This window comes from Pogona vitticeps, chromosome 10, assembly GCF_051106095.1.
Source record: "Pogona vitticeps strain Pit_001003342236 chromosome 10, PviZW2.1, whole genome shotgun sequence".
Taxonomy (NCBI): domain Eukaryota; kingdom Metazoa; phylum Chordata; class Lepidosauria; order Squamata; family Agamidae; genus Pogona; species Pogona vitticeps.
In genome coordinates, this window is record NC_135792.1 from 26935442 (window position 1) to 26955356 (window position 19915).

The 19915-nt window shown below is 48.4% G+C and overlaps 1 protein-coding gene across 2 annotated transcripts in view; it reads right to left on the reverse strand.

The window, feature by feature from the left end:
* Window positions 1-16988, reverse strand: part of CNGB1 (cyclic nucleotide gated channel subunit beta 1) — a 21336-nt gene extending 4348 nt beyond the window's left edge. Inside the window, exons 1-17 of one of the 2 annotated variants that reach the window (XM_072980634.2) lie at window positions 16754-16988; window positions 14895-14979; window positions 14173-14218; window positions 12354-12633; window positions 11004-11151; window positions 10153-10269; window positions 9620-9777; window positions 8310-8468; window positions 7195-7403; window positions 5733-5783; window positions 5327-5413; window positions 4940-5004; window positions 2993-3115; window positions 2723-2864; window positions 1642-1801; window positions 247-344; window positions 70-153 (exon numbers count right to left, since the gene is read on the reverse strand). In XM_072980634.2, the coding sequence (XP_072836735.2) occupies window positions 70-153; window positions 247-344; window positions 1642-1801; window positions 2723-2864; window positions 2993-3115; window positions 4940-5004; window positions 5327-5413; window positions 5733-5783; window positions 7195-7403; window positions 8310-8468; window positions 9620-9777; window positions 10153-10269; window positions 11004-11151; window positions 12354-12585 (1833 nt within the window). In that variant the 5' untranslated portion in view covers window positions 12586-12633; window positions 14173-14218; window positions 14895-14979; window positions 16754-16988. The remainder of the gene's footprint in view (window positions 1-69; window positions 154-246; window positions 345-1641; window positions 1802-2722; window positions 2865-2992; window positions 3116-4939; window positions 5005-5326; window positions 5414-5732; window positions 5784-7194; window positions 7404-8309; window positions 8469-9619; window positions 9778-10152; window positions 10270-11003; window positions 11152-12353; window positions 12634-14172; window positions 14219-14894; window positions 14980-16753) is intronic. The other variant, XM_078380539.1, reaches the window with a different exon arrangement.
* Between the last annotated feature and the right edge of the window lie 2927 nt (window positions 16989-19915).

Sequence of the window (19915 nt, forward strand, 5' to 3'; positions counted from 1 at the left end):
GCTTTCCTTCTTTCCTTGATGCAATTCACCGCAGGGTGACTTTCCCCCTGCTTTTATGCTGCTTGTTACCTTTTGGCACACATAGTCGTTAGGTAAGTACACAACCGAGCGAAGTCTCTTCAGCATGTCGAAAATCATTTGCCGGTCACAACCCTGGGGGCAAAGAAAGAGAGGAGGCAGGGTCGGGCTTGTGCAAGCAGCTCAGAGTTTGGGCCAACCCAGCCCCAAGGAGAGAGAGGAGGGTACCTGGAAGAGAGGCACCTTGCTGACGATGTCATAATTGACGTCCACAGCTATGTCCAGTTTCATCTTCTCCGGCAGCTGCATCAGCAGCTCGGACTCGTCTGTAGCAAAGGAAATATCACAACAAGGCCTTTGCCAGGGTTCAGAGCTTTGTGGCAACGGAAGGGTCAGGGCCCAAACCGATGACGGGGCAGCTTTTCAATTAGAAGGGGATAAAGTGTTACCTCTCCAGAGGTGTGTTCTCCAAAGCTGCTATGTTTGCACTAAGCAAATGAATCTTTTTAGCTCCTCTTGATGTAAACATCATAAGAGGGTGACCAAATGTCATTTACATCTCAAGGCATCCCTGCTTCAGATTGCAAAACTGCGATGTCATCTGTTTCTACTTTTTTAAAACTGCATTTCAAGGAGTCTCATGGCACAGTGGTTAAATTGCAGTATTGCAGCCAAGACTCTGCTCGTGACCTGATAAGCAGGAGATTCAAAGGTTCAGTTGCAGGTCAAAATGCCATTCAGTGTGGCAGTGGCTGCCTTGGGACAACCTGACCCTCTTTACTGATTAAGGTGACCTCCAGAATTGTTCCTTTTTTGGAGTACAACTCCCGGTCTCCCTCAGATTCTGGGAATTCAGGTCTTAAAAACTGACATTTGCCAAGCTCTGGGGATTTACAAATACCTTTCTCCATTAGTTTGTTTAAATTGCCCTCCCTAGATTGCACAAAACCCACACAGGCTTAGCTGAATTTTTCCATTTAATGTACACTATTTCCAGTGGAAAATACCAGCAATTGCGTGCATCTAATAGTTACCAGAAGCACAGTGGGGACTGGTGAAGGAAAGTGAATGAGAATGTATAAAGAAAGGCGGGAGACTCCCGTCATAAATGAGGCAGGGTAATCCTGTAAAAGATTTTTCAAGAAACACTCGGATTTTGCATGAAGGAAAAGACAGTTGCAAACTAAAATAAGCCTGAATCTAAGAAGCTGAAGCGCCCAAGGCTTGGTTGGCAAATCTCCTCCGTCTTCCTTTGACTGCCAATTCACCTCACATACTTCTGCCGCTGGTTTTCTTCCTCCTCCTGGGAAAATCGCCATTTCCCAAAATCAAAAAAGCCAACCCGGAAAGCTTTTGAAAGATCACTTGCCATTAAGGGCCCTTTCACCCAAATCTGCCAATCTGGAGCTAGACACGTGGTCCCGCTGAGGCTGAACTCATCCCAGAAGAGTTTGCTGACCTCTATAACTCTTGACATGCCCGTGTGCTAGGAATTTGCCTTTTTAAATGTGCAAACCTAAGAGAGGAGGGGGACCCCACCTCCAGCTCAGAAGAACTGGAGCACAGCAGCTCCGAGCATCCAGAAATTGGCCCGGATGAAGCCCACGTTCCACTCCTGCTTACCAAGCATGCCTTGGGAATGCCACGTGTACTCGTACCAGGTCTTGACCCGGTTCTGAACAGAATGGGGGATCCTGTAAAAAGTCATATATTTGACGGTCTGGTCCATACAGGTCCTGTAGTACGTCTGTCCAGCCGTGGCAGCACCAACAACATCTCTCATCTGTGCAAGACAGAAGAAGGGGATATATTCTGGGGATTTCTTATTTGGCATGATGTACATTTTTGAACAACCTGAGTGAATAAATTTCATTTTAATTAATTAGCTAGTGAAAGAAATGGAGAAACAGACGGTCCTAAAATTCCTCGGGGAAAATAAGCCAGAATCCTATGTGCGGAGGCAACCCCACAGCCATTTTCTCTTACATTAGCAGGGTCTCTCTCGCACGACCAGCCATGCATTTATTGCAAAATTAGGCGTGTGGCCAGTTGCATGGAAGCCAGCCTGTCCGAGGAGAGAGGCCACGGTGCAGTGGCACTCACGCATACGGCGTGTCTCGATCAGGCGTTCGCCAAAGGAGCCCATTTGGTGGGACGGTGGTGCAATCACTATTGTGAAGGTGAGCCTTGAATGCTGATAAGTTTGCTTTTCTAGGGGTGTCCCTTGGGATTGCATTTGTTCTCAGTGTGGAAGGGATGGTCGCTCTCGAATTGGCCTCCTCAGCCACACGAGACGCTGTTCCAAGTCCTCCATCCAGAGCATGTGACCATCTTCTCTCAAGAGACTGAAGGAGGCCTAATCTTGGGAACAACCACTTGACCCAGAGAGCTGATCTCTACAGAATACAACCCAGCAAGGCTCTAAAGATCTCTGCAGCACGGTCAGTTCTTCTTCTTATGCTGCTCTGTATATCGGGGGGTGGGGGGGGAATCACCCTTTAAAGACATACTCTTAACATCCAGGTTTCATCTCACTTGGTTTTTCTAATGTTCCTTTGTGCGCAGAAATTAAAAATCAGCTTTTATAGGAAATGTGGGGGGAAAAAACACTACCCACACACTTCTTTCGAACCGCATCAAAAGGGACAATTTCAGGAGCTCATGCTCACCATCAGGAAGGCAAAGGTATTCCCAGTTTTCTTACCTGGCCTATCATGACAGAGAAAGCAAAGACGCCCGTGAAGTAATTGAGGAGTTGAAAGACAATCTCAAAGAGGGTCTGCGGATCGGGAAGTCCTCCGATTGTTATTAAGGTCTTGACAGCCCAGTAGTAGCAGCGGACGTAGCTTTAAAAATACAAACAGACAAGAAGCCCATAAGAAAATGGCTACGATCGTCTGTGTGAGCCTACGTCTGTCCTACGACATGAAGGCATTCGGCCGGGGCAGAAAGCAAACAAACAAACAACGGCTACCTGTTTCCTTCTCCATCATACACCCACGTGGTAGAGCCCAACCCCTGGAAGGTAGAGGCCCAGTAATAGAGGCAGCAGTTCACATGTAAGCTGAAGAGCAAGTAAGCGGTGATCCGGATCACTCTGCAAAGAGGATGAAAGGAAAGAAGAGGGTCTGTGGAAGGTGTCACTGCTTGCAATCTGGGCTAATAACCAATCTCTTCACCTGTAGTTCAAGAAGCAGGAACAAGGGAAGAGGCAAAAGGCAGCCGGCCTTCGAAGAAGCCGAAGAAGGTCAGAAAGACTCTCCAAGATGACCGGCTAAACATCGACTTGTGCCGTTATCGTTGGGTGCCCTTGAGAGACTATTGACCGGACAGAACGAAGGCAGCTTTTTGGGCTCCTCCGAAGGCTTACTGGTCAACCTTATACCTAAAACGCATCTGGGATACAATGAAAGGGTTGGCTGATCCAGAAACAGGGGTCTGGCTTGGCCATCCCTTTTGACCGTCTCCTCTCAGAGAGGATGGGTTCCTTTTTCCATCAGCGCTGGCTGTCATGTTCTTTTAAACCTGTTCTCTGTCGCCGAGCCCTCCTGCGTCTTCCTCTATGCGGCTATTTCTAGCCACGCTCTCACTGCTAGGAAGGCTATTAAGTGCGTGTGCGGCAGGCATTCATTAGACCCTACACAAAACCCAATGAAATCCCACAATTTGATCAGTAATTTTTGAAATAGAATCAACCACTTCCTCCCCCCCCAAAATACTTCCACTTTTGGTCATCCCCACTGTCAGTTCCCCTTCAGCCACATACTCTCTCCAGCATGCAGGAGAAATCTGGACATTCCTTTTCAAGAGCCAGACAGGGCTTCAGTGCCACCTCGAGACTGTTTTCAAGGTATTCTCCTTGATCTGAGCTGACACTGTTTTAAATGGTAGCCTTACCCAAATGTTATCCTACTGTTGTGGCAAAATGCTAACAATGAGAGGCCTGTTTCTCATGACGATTTGGCTCCTTGCATTCTTGTGGATCTTGTATCAACTCTCCAATTATATTTTGGGAGACTTGACCTTGATAAGCATTTTTCCAGCTGTACACATAGATCCTTAAACTCTCTGACAGAGCATTGTGCTCCTTCGTTTTTCATTGATGTCTGTATTGCTGGGTATATTTGGTTTAACAATGAATTGTTCTTTTCCTAAGGGGAGTCCGCTGCTTAACAGGCCTTTTATACTTCAAGGAATGCCAGCCCTCCCTTCTCTCCTTTCTTGTCTCGAACAAGACTGTGCAAGTCTGCTTTTTTTAATCTCCCGTTTTTGCAAATTTGCTTAACCGTTCTTGCCACATTTTTAAAATATCTTGTTTGCTGGGTTTGGCAGAATCGTTTGGAATACATTCGAATCTTTTCGGTTGTCAGTGTTCTCAAAGGACAAAACTCACAGCACTTCACTGAAAATCTTTCTTCCCCCTTTTTAAAAGAGGCAGTCATTCCAGGAAGACAGATTAATTATTTTTAGCAGCTAAAGAGTCATAGCAGAAAAACAGAGCAAGACAGATTGCCAAAAAAAATCTCGGCAGTGACTGGAACGCCAATGAATGGGTAGCAGAGCAGCACCAACAAACCCAGAACCTTATTTTTGGGGAATATTGTAATAAGCAGCAGGGACAATTATTGAAAACGGTGCGGTTTCTGGAAGTTAGATTTTCTCTCTCCCCAAAATGCAGGACAAGGCTGTCAAGTAAGTTATACGATGTTCCACGTGTGGAAAACAATTCAGAAATATATACTGAAATGTATAATACGAAAAAGACTGTCAATTCTTTACAGCTGGTGTCTGCTTGCTTGTTCTCTGATTGCTAACTTGTATTTATAACAACACATATATATCTTGGGAGCGCTGTTTTTTCAATGCATTTTTTTGCTGTGACAGATCCCCTGCAGGATATTCCAGCCACAGATCGCCTTACCTGTAAACATAGGCCTTGCTGAGAATCGCTTCAAGCCGACTGTTGAACTCAAAGAAGGCCAGGTACTGCAGGAGAGAATTCAAGAAGAGAAGGAGAAGCTTTTCAAAAAGTATAATTGGTAGAATTCCCAAATTCTCTCTTCCCTGCTGATCTCAAAAGGAAGATACATTTTTAACCTACCAGGAAAACAACTTCATTTTACCAACACCTGTGTGGTAAAATCCTTAGGTCTGTGAGGTTTAGCCCTGGTAATTATTTTTACATTTCACCTTAGAAGAAGAAAAGGCTGAGGAGTTACCGGTAGTTGCACATAAGAAAGCCAGCAAAATGGGAAATGCTCTGGGTCTTTTGCTAGGAAACCACCTGTACCACCCTCAGCTGGCTCACCTTCAAACAGCGAGGCAACCGTAGGAGAGAATGGACCCCGACTTTGAAGTAGAGAAAATCCAGCGGAAGAAGGCAGACCACGTCCATCTGTAATGGCACAAAGGTCCAAAAACGGTTAGCAACCTGGCATGCTTTCCCCCCATTAATTGCACATCTCTTTGGAGCAGTGAAGTACTTTGGTTGCAAAAATAATACGCCATCTGGGCTTTGCTTCAATGGAGTGAGCAGTTTGGAGGTGCTGCCTGGAAATCAGAAGGAGCAGGAAACCTTGCCCAGCAGGTGGTAAATAAAATTACATTAACTACCCCTTCACCTCCAAATTGGAATATTTAACATCTGTAAACTGGTGCATGTTTTACACATTGAAATGGCTGAGGGGGAAAAAATGAGGAAAACCCATACAGACCTTGAAGCGACGTGACCTCAGGTAGTTCTTCCTCATGGCTTTTTTGTCAGTCTAGAAGAGAAGAAAAAGGAGAGAGAGAGAGAGAGAGAGAGAACGTTTTCATAAGCTTCAGTATGATAAAACTGACTGGATGAGGTAAGTCACGAGTTATATATCTGACTGTGGAGCCTATCTTGGAAATACAGCTCCCCACAGGGCATCCTGGGAGAAAATCTAAGTTGCACAGCCTCAGAGCCCCTGTCCCCCTGAAAGAAGGATAGGGCAACCAGTCCTGTACATACCTGGGAAAAAAAAGTCTCCATAATTCAGAATGGACTTGATGGGCACATGATTATTAATTAGTATGGGAAGCTCACAGGTCACATGTTGCCTGGCCGACTGACCAGCTGGCTGACTGCCTGACCAACAAGTTGGTCAACTAACCCAGTGGTTCTTAACCTTTGTTACTCAGATGCTTTTGAACTGCAACCCCCAGAAACCCCAGCCAGGACAGCTGGTGGTGAAGGCTTCTGGGAGTTGCAGTCCAAAACTCCTGAGTAACCCAAGGTTAAGAACCAACCAACCAACTGACCGACCAACCGACTTAAAGCATCTCTTGAAGGGTAAAAATGCCCACTCCTTCCTTCACATCACCACACAATGGACACCCAGGGAAACAAAGAAGGGAGGAAGATTGTTGCCTTCCCGTTTTCTTGTGGGACTTCTATGTTTCACGTGAATGTCCCTATACTCCTGGTTTGTGTAGAACATTTTAGTCAACATTTTCCATCGTACAAGGCAAGGCCCTTGGTTGCCTCCTGCCTCAGTTTCACACGGATACGTCATGCCACAAATCTAAACGAAGCCCTGGGTCCCTCACCGCAGGAGGTCTGGCAACGTGGAAATGTCCAACTTTCAAAATGATTGCCGACAGAAAGAGAGGCTCGTGGCTTGTAGCCCTTGGCTTTCTCCTCTGCCCAGTTCTCAGGGATCCCTGCTGCCACTGAGCCCCAGAGTGTCAAAAGACCGGGTTATAGTGAAGACTGGGGGCCAAACTATACCTCAATGGGTGTCACCAGAAGCTAACATATTAATCATTCTGAGAGATGATTCAGGCGGACGTTTCTGACTGAACAATCCTATTTTGGGTTCTTTTTAAGGAGAAGGTGGAGTAAAAATGTTTTAAAATAAATAAATATATTTTCAAAAGAAGCCTGGGTTTCGTCTCTTGATGACCTATCACAAAACAAAGCAAGGTAATCTGTACCTTATGGACCCTTCTGAAAAGCTTTTGTTGGGATAACGTTCTCTTGTGGTAACCGCCATACCTTTTAGCACTTGAGGAGCCCTGCCCTCTAATTGACAAGTTACCAATAACGTCCAGTTTGGTGTGGTAGCTGCTGCAACACGACAACAGGCCCCCTCCAGATGGTGGTCTGTAGGGGATCCAACGTGATTGTTTCACTCCCTCCGCACCACTTACTATGACATCTCCTCTTTCCACAAACTGCAGGCGGACCTGGAAGAGCGCCATGTCCAGAATGTAAATGGCGTCACAGAGGTAATCGACGGCCATCCAATAGAGGACATTTCTGGGAGTCTGATACGGGAAAGCCCAGCGAACGGGGATCAGCCAGCAGTTCCAGTTCCAGGCCAGCACCACAATGAACAGCCAGAACACGTACATCAGATCTAGGTTGGGAGGAGAGAGGGCAGAGCACAGCTTAAGGGCGCACGCGTGACTTTGTCCAAAGGTTATCCTGCCTGGTTGTGTCTAGAATCACTCCTTGGAGAGCAAGGCCTCCGTACCGCAGGATGGCTATCTAAAGGAACAGAGAGAACGGGGAACTCTGAAAACCGCAGAACAGACTTCCTTCTTCTGTCCTCAGAGAACCGTGTGTCACAGAAGAGGCTCCACGCAGTTGTTCGCAGTAGCCCAACCATCATGAAAGGAGTGTTGCTCTCCCGCTGAAGAGGAAAGCAAGCCCCGTGGGCATGGGGTGCCCTTTCTTCACTAGCCAGAATGTTTAATTCATTGGTCACATCCTGGATCTTTGCCCCCTTTCTCAGAGTGAATGGATTTTACCAACAACAATATATTCTTGCACCACACCCCCCAGTTGCTTTGGTGATGGCTTGGTTGTGAATGAGCTGCTTGGGTTTCACCAAAGGTCCCCTGCAAACAGAGAATAAATCCGCAGAGACTGTTTTGTTGGCACAGAGCTGCCATTTTTTTTTCCTCATGGGGCAGGAAGAGGCGCTTGTGAAGAGTCCTAAACTGGTGATCGTATGGATCTGAAGAAATGTCCAGCTTTCCTCTTTAGCTTCCTTAAGCAGTTTCATCAAATCTGATGAATGACATTCACTGCATAGGAGATGGACCACATTTCTTCCTACCCCCCCTCGCCCCCAGAATAATGACCACTGTGAGTGCATCTCAAGCGATCTAGTGTGGGAGATCCGTGGTGTACGGGTGACATAAGCAGAGCAGGGATCAATGCCTAGCTGACCGGGAATTTCAAACAGATTCTTTGGTCGGCCCCCGCTTTCCTTGTCTTAAGCACTGGGCGGTGCCCGAGGCCCCTTCTGCTTACTCACTGGTGAGAGGGTCAATGCTGCTGGGGAACTGGTATTTCTTCACATGACACACCAAAGGCCGGCGCTTAAATTTGCAACAAAACATTTCACAGGATCGTTCCTCTTCATCTTTCTCCACGTCTTTGTTTTCCTCTTCTGGAGGTTTCTCTTTGGAAGGTGCTGGGGGAATAAACCGAGTCCAGTCAAGAACCGAGAACCATATGGCCCAAATATCTAGATTAAAGGAGCTTCCTGTTACGTGTATGCTACGCACTGTGGGCAATCGAAATGCCCATGTCTAGAGGGAACCAGTACCTGCTACCAGAAAGGGGAAACTATTTTGAGACAGGCCATGGGAAGTGAATAATTCCTTGCAGAACCAAAAGAAGATCTAAAGGCCCAAACGCTCAACCTCTGAGGGCAATACCAGCATTAAAACCTGCTTGTCAATTTGCAAAATAGGCAGGCTCGTATTCCAGGATTTCCCCCTTCTCAATTTTATTTACAGTCCAGGTGTGGAGTTTGAGACCTTGCCTGTTTCATGCACTGACATTATTTCAGGATCACCTTCGGTGGATTATAATCTTCTTCCTCAAACACAAAAATTGTAATCACCACCGCTGAGTGGTTAGTCACTCCTATTGTCTGTGAAAGCTCTAGCTTTATTCTGTTGGTGAAGAGGATGATCGGTGGGTTGGGACTGTTACTGACAATGCTAAACGGCCAACCGTTTTATTCTCTCCCCAGAGATGCACCCACTCCATCCATCAGAAGAAGATGTGTCTCTGGACCCGTGAAAGCTGATTAAAAATAAAAGCTGGGTCAGTCTTATCGGTGCTACGTGTTTACTTCTCGTGTGGTCCAGAAAAACTCCACAGGAAACAAACGTATAACTTATTAAGGCCCCAGCACATTTTTGTTCCAGTTTTTGTGACAGATACTGGAACCAACTAATATGTCTTCAAAAAATAGGGTTTGAGAAGCCTCCCAGTAAGGCAGGTGATTCAGAAAGGGCCACCAGTTGTCATATTGTTATTGGTGGATGCGTTAAGACTTCCAGGAAGGATAAAGTGGTATTTCGGATAGATTTCATCTAAGGTTCCTAGACAATCTACCAGGCCAGAGCTACTCTACACCTTGATCATTTGGGGAATAAAATGTTGTGTTCTGACTCTCCAGAGAGAGAGAAAGAGAGAGGGAGAGGGAGAGAGAAAGACCACCCTTGAGAGTTTAAGTAAAGAGCAATCCTTTCTCCAAGAAGTTGATTCAGAAATAGCATGAAGATTACAGGGTGAATTTCTCACACAGGAAGAACCTCTGCTCTCACTTACTGGCCACGGGGGTTTCTTCATCAGAGGAGAGGTCCGGATCCACCAATTTCTCTTTGACTTTCTCCGTTCGGTCCTTAAACAGCCGCACCAGTTCCTGCAGGCGGTCATTGATCACGTCGCTGTTTTGACTCACCCTGGAGACGCTGCGTTCTGCCAGCCTAATGTGCCCCAGCCCCAGGCATGAGGGATAAAGAAAGAAACAAAACTAATTTATGTGACCAACGTTTTAGGGAGAAGGTGTCATTGCAGGGATGGGGGAACCTGGATATTTTCAGGATACATTTGGATTGTAACAATGCTGTTTGGACTTTTGAAAACATCGCCCTCCTTTCAAAATATGGACCCTCCCGTTCTTTCACACGTCGGCTGCGGCTCCCTAGGATCCCGGCAGAGTCGGATTTAAAGTCACTCACAATCCCATACATACGTAGCACAACATGGCTAAAATAAGAAGAAAGTAACCCCCGGGCATGGCAGAGAGAAATTGCAAAAAAAAAAAAAAAAAAAAAAAAAAAAAAAGGGCCAGGGCTTACGAAGGTGGCTCTAGCCTCAGGGGGTTGGATGGTTCAAGCCAGGCGTTGACAGGAGAAGCGCCCGGGGACGGGAGGCTCAGCTCTTCTGCCTCCTCCTCTGGGAAGCCCCATTTCTGCCTGTGGAGGGGAAACGAGGTGAAGAGACTTCCCTTTCATCCTTTCTCCTGCCCCCTCCCGGCCCCCTTTTCTTTCTCCTGCCTCTCGGTCAGGGCTGACCCTCTGTTTAGCTGAGCACCTGCCTCGGGCACCTGGAAGAGACACAGACGGGGAGCACTTTTAACAGGCTATGGTGATGCTCACAGCTCAGGAAGGAGAAAGACGCTTCGGATCCTTTCTCCCAGTTATGGGGTGCATGGGTTGCTCCTTCGTACCCACAAAGGAATAGGTACGCTTTGCTTGGAGAAAAGAGGACGCAGGGGCGATGGGCAGCCACCTCCTGTAGGGCTGCCCCACTGAGGAAGGCTTGTGCTTTTGCTGATGCTGGGTAGGGGACTCAGGCTAAGGGATAATAATAATAACAAGAAAGAAGTCAAAGCAAGTGGTCCAGTTTAATGCCACTTTTCAGAGTGTTTCCTGGTTGCCTGGATGGTAAAAAGCTTCCAGAGGGATGTCCCTCTTGACCCTGTCACTGGCCGCAGGGTCTCAACGAGGGGCTGAGAGAATGAAAATAAATATTATCAAACAGTAGGATGTAGTGAATAGCTCAGCTTAAGAAAGAAAGAATGATTTTTTTAAAAAATAAACACATTTGCTTTGAAAGAGCCCCTGGTTGGTTGGAAGGGTGAGGGAGTGATTCGGAACAGGAGAGTCTGAAACCTAATTTCTGGTGCTTCCAAAGTCAGGTTCGATACCTCTCGGGAGCTCTCGGCCTGACCGGGACCCCGAGGGTTTCAGGCTTGTTTCGCGTGGAAGGCGGAGCACGGAGGGCCGGGACGGCGAGCCAGGGAGAGCTGGTCTTCGGACCCACCGTCTGGGTGCTCGCAGGAGCCGGTGGCTGTCCTTGAGGAGGAAAGTAGGCCATTGAACCAGAAAAGAAAAGAACAACAGCCGGATAAAGTCAACATTAGAAAGGCCAATCACACAATGCCTGCTTTGACTCTTCTGCATACTGTGGGAGAGCCATTGTTTATGGACCCTTTCCTGTTTTCACAAATATTTAGTATTTCACTTACATTGATTGTATCCCTCCAGACATGCATATAGACTAGTATAGACTACTAGACATCTGGAACAGTGGCACCTTGCTTGTTTGCTTGCTTGCTTACTGTTTTGGAAAAACGGACAAGTTACACAGTAGTAAGCAAAGCCAAGGGCCACCCAGCAACTGCTGAGGGACGTATCCTGCCTGCCTCTGAAGAACTGTTTGTGAGGGAAAGCACTTTGCAAGAGCAAGGCCAGCAAGCAGAGGGTCTTCTCTGAGTTCAGCAGAACAACACAGGGATATCCCACAGACACCTCCTGAGCTCTAGAAAAACCTTTGCCAGTTCTGCTGAGCTAACTTGAGAATGTAAAGGGCAGAAGGGGGGGGCAGGTTTTCTGCAAAGCTTGAGAGCTAGAGGAGGCAGGGGGCAAGGGCCACCACAACCCGGCCCTTTCCGTCTGCCACTGTGAGAATGGCTGGACTGTTTCTTAGCTTCTGCCAAGGAGATGTTGCAGGAGATCTAGGCGCACAAGCTGAGAAAAGGTCCCACCTACTTCCAAGAGGGAACGGGCAGGAGGGCGTCTACAAGAAAGCTTTGCTTGCAACTAAAACTGAGTCCTCTTCCTCAACTGTACGGCATCGTCTGTTGACAGTGAGAGGGCAATTAAATTATGCAAAAAATAAGCATAGCATCCACTTCCGGCTGCAGTCAGTGACAGCAAGACAATCTTCTTGGCACAGCTAAGGAAACCAACAAGAAGGTCATCTTGATTCAAGTCCAGATCAGCATTTAATAATGCCCGTCTGTTAAGGATGAGACCATACAGGTGATGAAACCGGACTCCAGATGAAATGATGTGGCATAAATGTTCTGGCCTTGAAGGTGCCAAAATATTGGCAGCTTTGCTTTGCTTTCAACTCAGACCCCTCCCCTGGAGGTTTTTGGTTTTCGGATGTGCAATGCTTTAACCCTAAGCTGAGAAGACCTGAGCGCAGAGCGTGAAATAAGTTCAGCACAAGCAGCACGACAGCTACAAAGCCACGGCAGAGGCTACATTACCCTGGGTGTGAGAGAAGGGCACATTCTCCTTCCCATAAACGGGGTTCGTCACACCCGCCTTTGCCTTTCTGGAGACAAGGACAGGGATGCGGGAGGCAGCGGCGTAGTGGTAGCTGGGTACGTTGGGCAAATGCTCAGCCGGGCCGGGAGGACCAGGAGAGGCCTTCGGAGGACCGAGCTGCTGGTCGGGGACCAAGCGAGCTAACTCAAGATCCCGGCTTGGTTTGGCCATGGTGGGAGCCGGCCGGGCGCTTTAGGCAAAGCGGGCGGGAATCCAAAGCTGCAATAAAAACCACAAGGCTGGGTGAGAAAGACGGCAGGGCTGATTTCCAAAGCAGCCGTCGCTCTCTGCAGGGCAGCTCAACTTCAGGGCCAGTTTTAATCAGAGAGACGTGCTAAACACACACACCCCAGCCCAGCCCCAACCACATTTTAAGCTCTTACAGAAACAAATCTTGGGAGGTCAGAAACAGATATTAAAAGAGAGAGAAATAAAAAATTGGGGAGAGAGGTTCCTTATATAATCGGAAGGCAAAGGTGGGCAATCCCTTTATTAGACCACCGAAAAGGTCACTGAAAACATGGGGTGTCCAGCAAACTTCTGGATAGCTCAGAGAGTTAGGTCTCTGGCAGCGGAGCCGGAGGTTGGGAGTTTGATTCCTCACAGGGGCTGGACCCAGTGACCCAGAGGGTCCTTTCCAGCTCTGCCCTTCTACGATGATTATACGCTAACTTTCAGCTCTGCACAAGCCTTTGTCAAGCCAGGCCACGCAGAGCTGGAGTGGTGAAGAAGAGAATAAACCCAACAGAAACCGTGGCGAGATTGCATGCTCCAAAAGGAGGCCGGCCAAATCCACTCATGGCTTCCAGATGCCACCTCTGGCAATGCCCCCAACTTGTTACCAAAACAGCTGGCAGAGAGTCAGTATCTCACCACCCCCCTCTGACTCAGAGCCTGTGGCTGGCAGAGGGAGGTGTCTGAGCGTCCAAGCGGCCAGCGCCTCTCAGCCCTGGCTTTCGGCAGCTTAGTTGGCTTGGTCTGGGGGTTCAGTTTCAGGACTTACACAAGGAATTCCTTTGAAGTCCAATTTCCCAAACATGGAAAGACTGCCTCGGTTGCTTCTCTGCAACACGGACTCTGCCTTTGGCTGTAATTACAGCCTCTCGCTTCACCTTCTGTTTCTGGACCCCAGATGCTAACGTTTTATGCTAGTAGCCATTTAGCACATTTCTGCTCCTGAATAAACTGAATTTGAAAGAAGGGAATCCAGGGGGAGAACCTGAACCAGGTGTTCATACAGTATGTCATGGTTTACTTCCAGGCTTAAAATCCCAGAGGTGAGCCTAGAGAGATTAAGCAGAATGTGAGCAAATTCCAGAAAGGGCGTCCTAGAAATATCCCCCCCTCCGCTTTTTTCAATTTGGAAGCCCTTCCTATCCTCCTTAACATCTCAGCTGTGGAGGAAGGAACGTGACGAAGAAAGCAACTCATCTAAAAGAACCGAGCCCCATTCTCACCAAACGAGGGACCAGGCTGAAATCTACAGCTGCATTGCGTTTTCTGTTAACTCCAATATTTCTTGGGAAATATTCTTTGTGCTGCTAAACCGGATAACCGTTTATACAGATAGCATCAGGCCACAGTCTGGAGTCTGCAAGACTTAAGGAAGGCTGCTGCTGACGGGGGGCCTTTGGGAGGGTGCTCATTGACAGGGGCAGAATCAACGGGACAGCCCCAAACAACTAACACCAGACATGTTTCCTTCACTTTTCAAACGGATCCTGCCTTGCACAAATTTGCTCTCAAGGGCTTTGTTACCTTCAGGTGCAATAGGTATGGTTTCTTTTTCTTCTTTTTCTTCTGCCTTAATTGAAAACAGAAACAAAAATGTAAAATTTCTAAATATTTGCCACTCAAAATGTGTTCTTTTAAAAAAAATAAAGTCAAGAATGCTGATAGTTCTTTAAAAAAACTGCACACCCAGCCACTTCTTGCTGCATTGTTTAGATTTTGAGGGTTTTTTGTTTTTTTTGTTTTTGTTTTTGTTTTGTAATTTGTGCTGCCCTCTGGAGGCACCTGTGGACAGAAAATCAGTCCAAGTTGCCCACTTCTGAACAGGGACAGAACAGCAAAGTGCCCCAAAACAGCGGTGCCCAGAGCTCAAATCAAAATAGTATTCACCTGAAAGGCTCCATCCCTTCACACCAAACCACTTATTAGACAGTATCTCAGGAGTGAAATGAGCATCGCCTTCACTTGAGTGACTACAGGGAACCTGATTAAATGCTAAAAACATCTAGGGATGATTCTGGAGAGCCTATTGCAAGCAAGAGAAGGAAGGAAGGAAGGAAGGAAGGAAGGAAGGAAGGAAGGAAGGAAGGAAGGAAGGAAGGAAGGAAGGAAGGAAGGAAGGAAGGAAGGAAGGAAGGAAGGAAGGAAGGAAGGAAGGAAGGAAGGAAGGAAGGGAGGGAGGGAGGGAGGGAGGGAGGGAGAAAAGAAAAGAAGGAAGCATCACAGATTAGGGTAAATAAATAACCAACCTGTGAAAAAGGAACTAAGATGACCTCCGTTGTATTGACTTTGTCTGAAGTAGATCCCTCAATGGCACGGCCATCTGAATCATTTCTATAGTAAATGGAGAGAGATACAAATGGAAAAAAAAACATGAACAACACCAGTTGAGTAGGTGAAGCAGAGCCCAGAGTCAGGAGCAGACGAGAGAGAGAGAGAGAGGGAGAGTAAAGCCGACATGCATCAAGGAGCTGACTAAAACAAAACCAGGGGTTTGGAGAAGACCCTTCTTCTGTTCTCCATGTCCTCCTCTCAGAAAACACCACCAATCAAGAAAGGCACCATAGCTGAAGATCTCAAGAACTCGAGGAAAGAGAATCAGTGGGGCTCAGCCGTTCCGTCTCTCTCGTGGGCCCAGAGGAGACCTCTCTCTGTGTTGATCAAGGCTGTTTCCATTCCAAAACATGTGAACCTGGAGTGACGTGTGCCCAAATAACCTCTTTCTTCTACCAGACCTGGACAGCAAACACTCATCTAATTCCTGGAGTCCTGTTTTGCTCGTCAGAAAAGGTCCCGCAGGTCCTAATAGAGACAACCCCGGGAACGAGCCTTCCTCTTCAAAGTCAACGTGCTGGGAAAAAAAATCTGCCTGGCTTTCTGTGCATCCACTTTCTCAAGAGCTAGGAGAGAACCATTTATGCTTTTCCTACAAACCTAGATTAGACTTTCCCTTTTTGGACAAAGATGGAAGAGAATCGCTAAACTCATGAAGATAGAGGGGAACTCTTCCTGGCTTCACTGGAGGACTCCAGTTTCCCAGATTATTATCTGTTATTTCTATATTTATGTCTTCGCTTTCCTGAAAATCGGACTCAGGGCAGCTCTAGCTGTTCCCGTTGTTTCCAGACGGATTTCTCAGCCATGGTCATTATTCTAATTTTTCTCCAGTACGTCAAGATGGTGTCAATTGTGGTTTAATACAATAGTCACAAATTGGGCTGTTAGACATTGATAGGAAGTTAGGCTCATCCCTTTCCTGCCAACCCTGCCCACTGTGGGTTCTGTGCGCCTGCAGCTTTAATTTTGTCCTCCATGTATTTGAAAAAGTAGCTTTTAATCCACAAAAGCTCACAACAGGATAAATCTTCTGGTTGCAAAAGTGCCAACCGCAAACCATTGATTTTTGTATGTTTGTTGCTTAGTTTTTATATCAGTGCAAAACAAATTGTACTTCGTGAACAGGTAGGTGTACACAGCTGAGACCCCAATGGGCAGGCAGTTTTGTTACTGGCCGTCTGATTCCCAACACAGTATGGCCACCAAGAAGGGTTCGGAAGCCATGCGTTGAGCAATGAACATGAAGCTAGCCCTCCTCACTCACCCCCCCCCCGCCATGTCATCCCTTTCGTTCCTCCACAAAAGGTTATTTTTCCACATTCTCTCCTATCAGGAAGAATGAAGAAGGAGATTTGCTTGACCAGAATGATTCCTTTTGGTTTGAGAACAGCCATAAGGAAGAAGCTGTTCCTGTGCAGAGAAACAGATACCAACAAGAACTGTGCAATGGGCAAGCGCTCTCTCTCTCTCTCTCTCTCTCTCTCTCTCTCTCTCTTCCTCAATCTCTCTCTTTCAACTCATTGACCAAAGGCAAGACCTCTCAGGACCCTCCACCCCCGCCCCCCATGAGCCGGAACCAAGCCCTCTCGGCTACGCACAATCTGCTTGTGGCCCATAGTTTTCGGGGAACCCATTAAAGAGAAGGCCTTTGGCAAAAGCGTTCGCATTGAACGCAGCCATTGCCTAGCTCCCATTGAAAACTCCCTTTTTTTGACACACACTCACCCACCCAAATCTTTGTACAACAGAAGAGAAGAGGCGAAACACTCACCCACTCATGCCTCTGAAAACACACTGCGCTCACGGCTAGCCCTGTTGTGGTTTGGACGTCAACCCGGAGAGCTCTCCCTCCCTGGGCATTTTTCAAACCATCTACAACTGCTTGCCGACCCCCTCTGATGCCTTCCTGGGTCTTTGATGCCTTTTGATTAGCTGGAGATCCCGGCTCCTCTTAATCGGATTGATGGAGCTGCAACCCCCACCCCCCTCCACCCCGCTCGCTCGCATCACCGAAGACGTTCAGGAACCAAAGGGCTGCGGTTGCCAAGGGAAGCAGAGCGGTCGCTAGGAAGGCGCGCGGGTCACTAGGAGATTGGAGTGAGTTACTAAGCATCCCTGATCAGGGGAAGGCTCTCGCTTGACTTATGTTCTGCGCCCGGTGGCTTCCTCTGGAGGAATGGCAAAAACAGGGCCAGCAAACCTCATGGCTTTCTTGTTGCGGCCTTGGGCGCACCATGCATCTTGGTCCCCAGCTTCCAGAGAAATCAGACGGCAAACCTCACCGTTTCCAGCCCCCGCCCCCCATGGCTGCTGATCGCAGGCGCCTTATCCATTTAGAGGGCACCAGCTTGGGAGACCGATGGAGCTAGTATTCCTCCCTCTCTCCCTTCCCACACCCCAGTATTACTTTGCATTTCCTAATTTCTCTTTGTCTAGGTGCAAAGTTGAGCCAGGGAAGAGCATCTGAACATGTTCACTTTCTCACGCTCTGGAACTGTCACATCTGCTTGAAAAGCAGATGCATCTCAGTGCATCTGCTTTTCAAAAAAGCAGATGCACTGAAGCACCAACAAGAGTCATCCTTCCAGCAGGAAACGTGGTGTGTTTCTAGCAGGTCGGAAGCTTTAGCAGAGGCAAGAACGGATCCCAGCGCCACCTCTGCCCTGGCCCACAGCCTCTGGCGAGGCCCTCTCAGCCCACTCTGGTCTGCCCTCCCCCCCCCCCAGTCTGTTTCTGCTGAATTCCCAGACTCATCGCATGATGTCCAGAAGTGAAGGTCTTGAAAGAGAAGAGGAGATGGGAGCAGAAATAGGTAGCAGCCGGAGGTCACACCCACCCCCGGCTCCCCCTGACACTCTTCTGCTCCACCAACCACCATGGCCACCAGCCACCCAAGCTGGCTTCCTCCCTTTCCTTCGTGGTGGCCCACTTTGGAAGAGATTGTTGGGCACAAACGGTAACACCTGGGCCTGTGTGAGTCCTTTTAAGGCTCCACCAACCTCCCCTCCTGCATGGGCGCTGCTACTCCTAAAAGGATCCTTCCAACGGGCACAGCCGGTGCATGAATCCCACCCCAGGCTCCTCACTGCAAAGTCAACCCCTCCCTTGCTCTCCTTCCACAGAGAACTCAATGAGGAGAAGGAGCTGCTTCTGTGACCCCCCACCTCTTGGGCTTCCTACCTCTTTTCTACCTCCTGGGTTCCAGGTTGCTTTCGTGGGCTGGGGGGAGAGCCCAGGAGACCCTCGGCTGGGCCGTGCCAGCTCCTCTGCTCCTCTTGGATTTCATGGTCTCCTTCCACTAAGACCTGCACCTCTGCTTTTCCACAGCGAAAGAGGCAGCCTAAAAGACAAAGCAGCAGAGTGACTAGCTTCTAGACCTAATGGGAGCAAGGATTTTTTTTTAAACCTGATTTTTGAAAATCAGTCTTAAAATAAAGTTGGATGTAGCCAAACCCACTTTGCTAATAAAAAGGGGAACCCCTGTTCTGTTGCTCTTCGGGGTGGACTGAGTGTCATCTTCCAGCCATGAATGCAACGGAACACCAGTATTCAGAATGTAATCAGAAATCTCGGGTTCATTTTGCAATGACAGGATGCAGAGGCAGCTTTTCCATGATAGCAGTCTTGTGCCCATGTGGGTTGTTTGGCCGATGCCTCGACACAGGACTAGCATGTAAACAATGAGGACTAGCGCTTTGAGTTCAATTGTCCGAGAAGAATTTTCAAGAAGATCCAAAGGATGACAGATGAATGACAGGATGAGAGCGTGTGAGTTGCTAAGCCTCTTTTCACAGTTAATAGGATGGGCTTCATAGGATGTGTGGATTCTTTCCACAAATATGGGTCCATAATGTGGTGGGTTTTTGAAAGGCCAAGCCTAGCGTTTACCGTGAAGTGCAAGGTAACAAACCATTTATGCAACACCTGTTTGAACTATAGAAAGACAGCCTGACCCGATGAAGCACTTTTAAGACCTCTCAGGACCCCCGTGAGCACTTTAAGAGAAGAGCAAACCTTATTTCCCCCCCCCCCTAATAATTTATGAACTATACCTAAGGAGGACTCCAAGACCACATTATTTTCAAAATTCATGGTGGGGAGCAACTTTCAGGAGAGAACGAGGGATGGACAAAACAGGTGAGTGTCTGCTCACCCTCTCCTTCCAGGCCTCTGCCTCTTCCCTCCCAAGTCACCGACCAGCAGGCTTGTCCTCATTGATCCTGTGGTCCCTGCCCGGCCCCTTCCTCTGGTGGTGCTCTTCTGGGACCCTGCAGCTTCTCCCGCCTACACAGGCTGGCTATCCTGTCCCGGGAAGCGCAAGTGGGCAACTGAGCTCCCGCCCTCTGCACCCTGGCGCTCCAGCTCGCTGAACGGTCCCTAGGAGCAGGCAGAGGCTGAAAGTGCCGCCGAATTTGGGTGTCGGTGTATTAGACTCTCTGAAGTTGGAAATTCATTAGGAAGCTTAGATTAGGAGCATTTAGTTACCAAGACAGAAAAGGGACGGGGAAGGGCTGCCTGACCTCTAATGACCCCGGTCATCTGGCACACGTCTGACAGGGTTCTCACCATGTGGAGAACCAGGGCCAGGGCGCGCGGGGGGGGGGGCACTCCCGGGGAGCTGTCCGGGGTCCTGTGCCTCTTAGCTGGGCTCACCCCCGCCACAGGCCAGGAGGGGAGCACCTTGGGCAGCTGCTGCCAGGGCACGCCCTTCTCCCACGAATGGGGGGAGAGGAGCCACACCCAGTGCTCTTCGGGGGGGGGGGCTCAGGATCAGGCCCACCTGCCCTCCCAGGGGGAGGCTTGCAAGCAGCGCTTGGCCCCTCTCCCCTCCTCTCCTGGAGCCCCTGCCAGGCAGGGTGCTGATGTCAGACCACCAGTCCTGGAGCCTTAAAACTCCTGAAATGGGTAGCCTGTCCAAGGGGTAAGAGCAGGG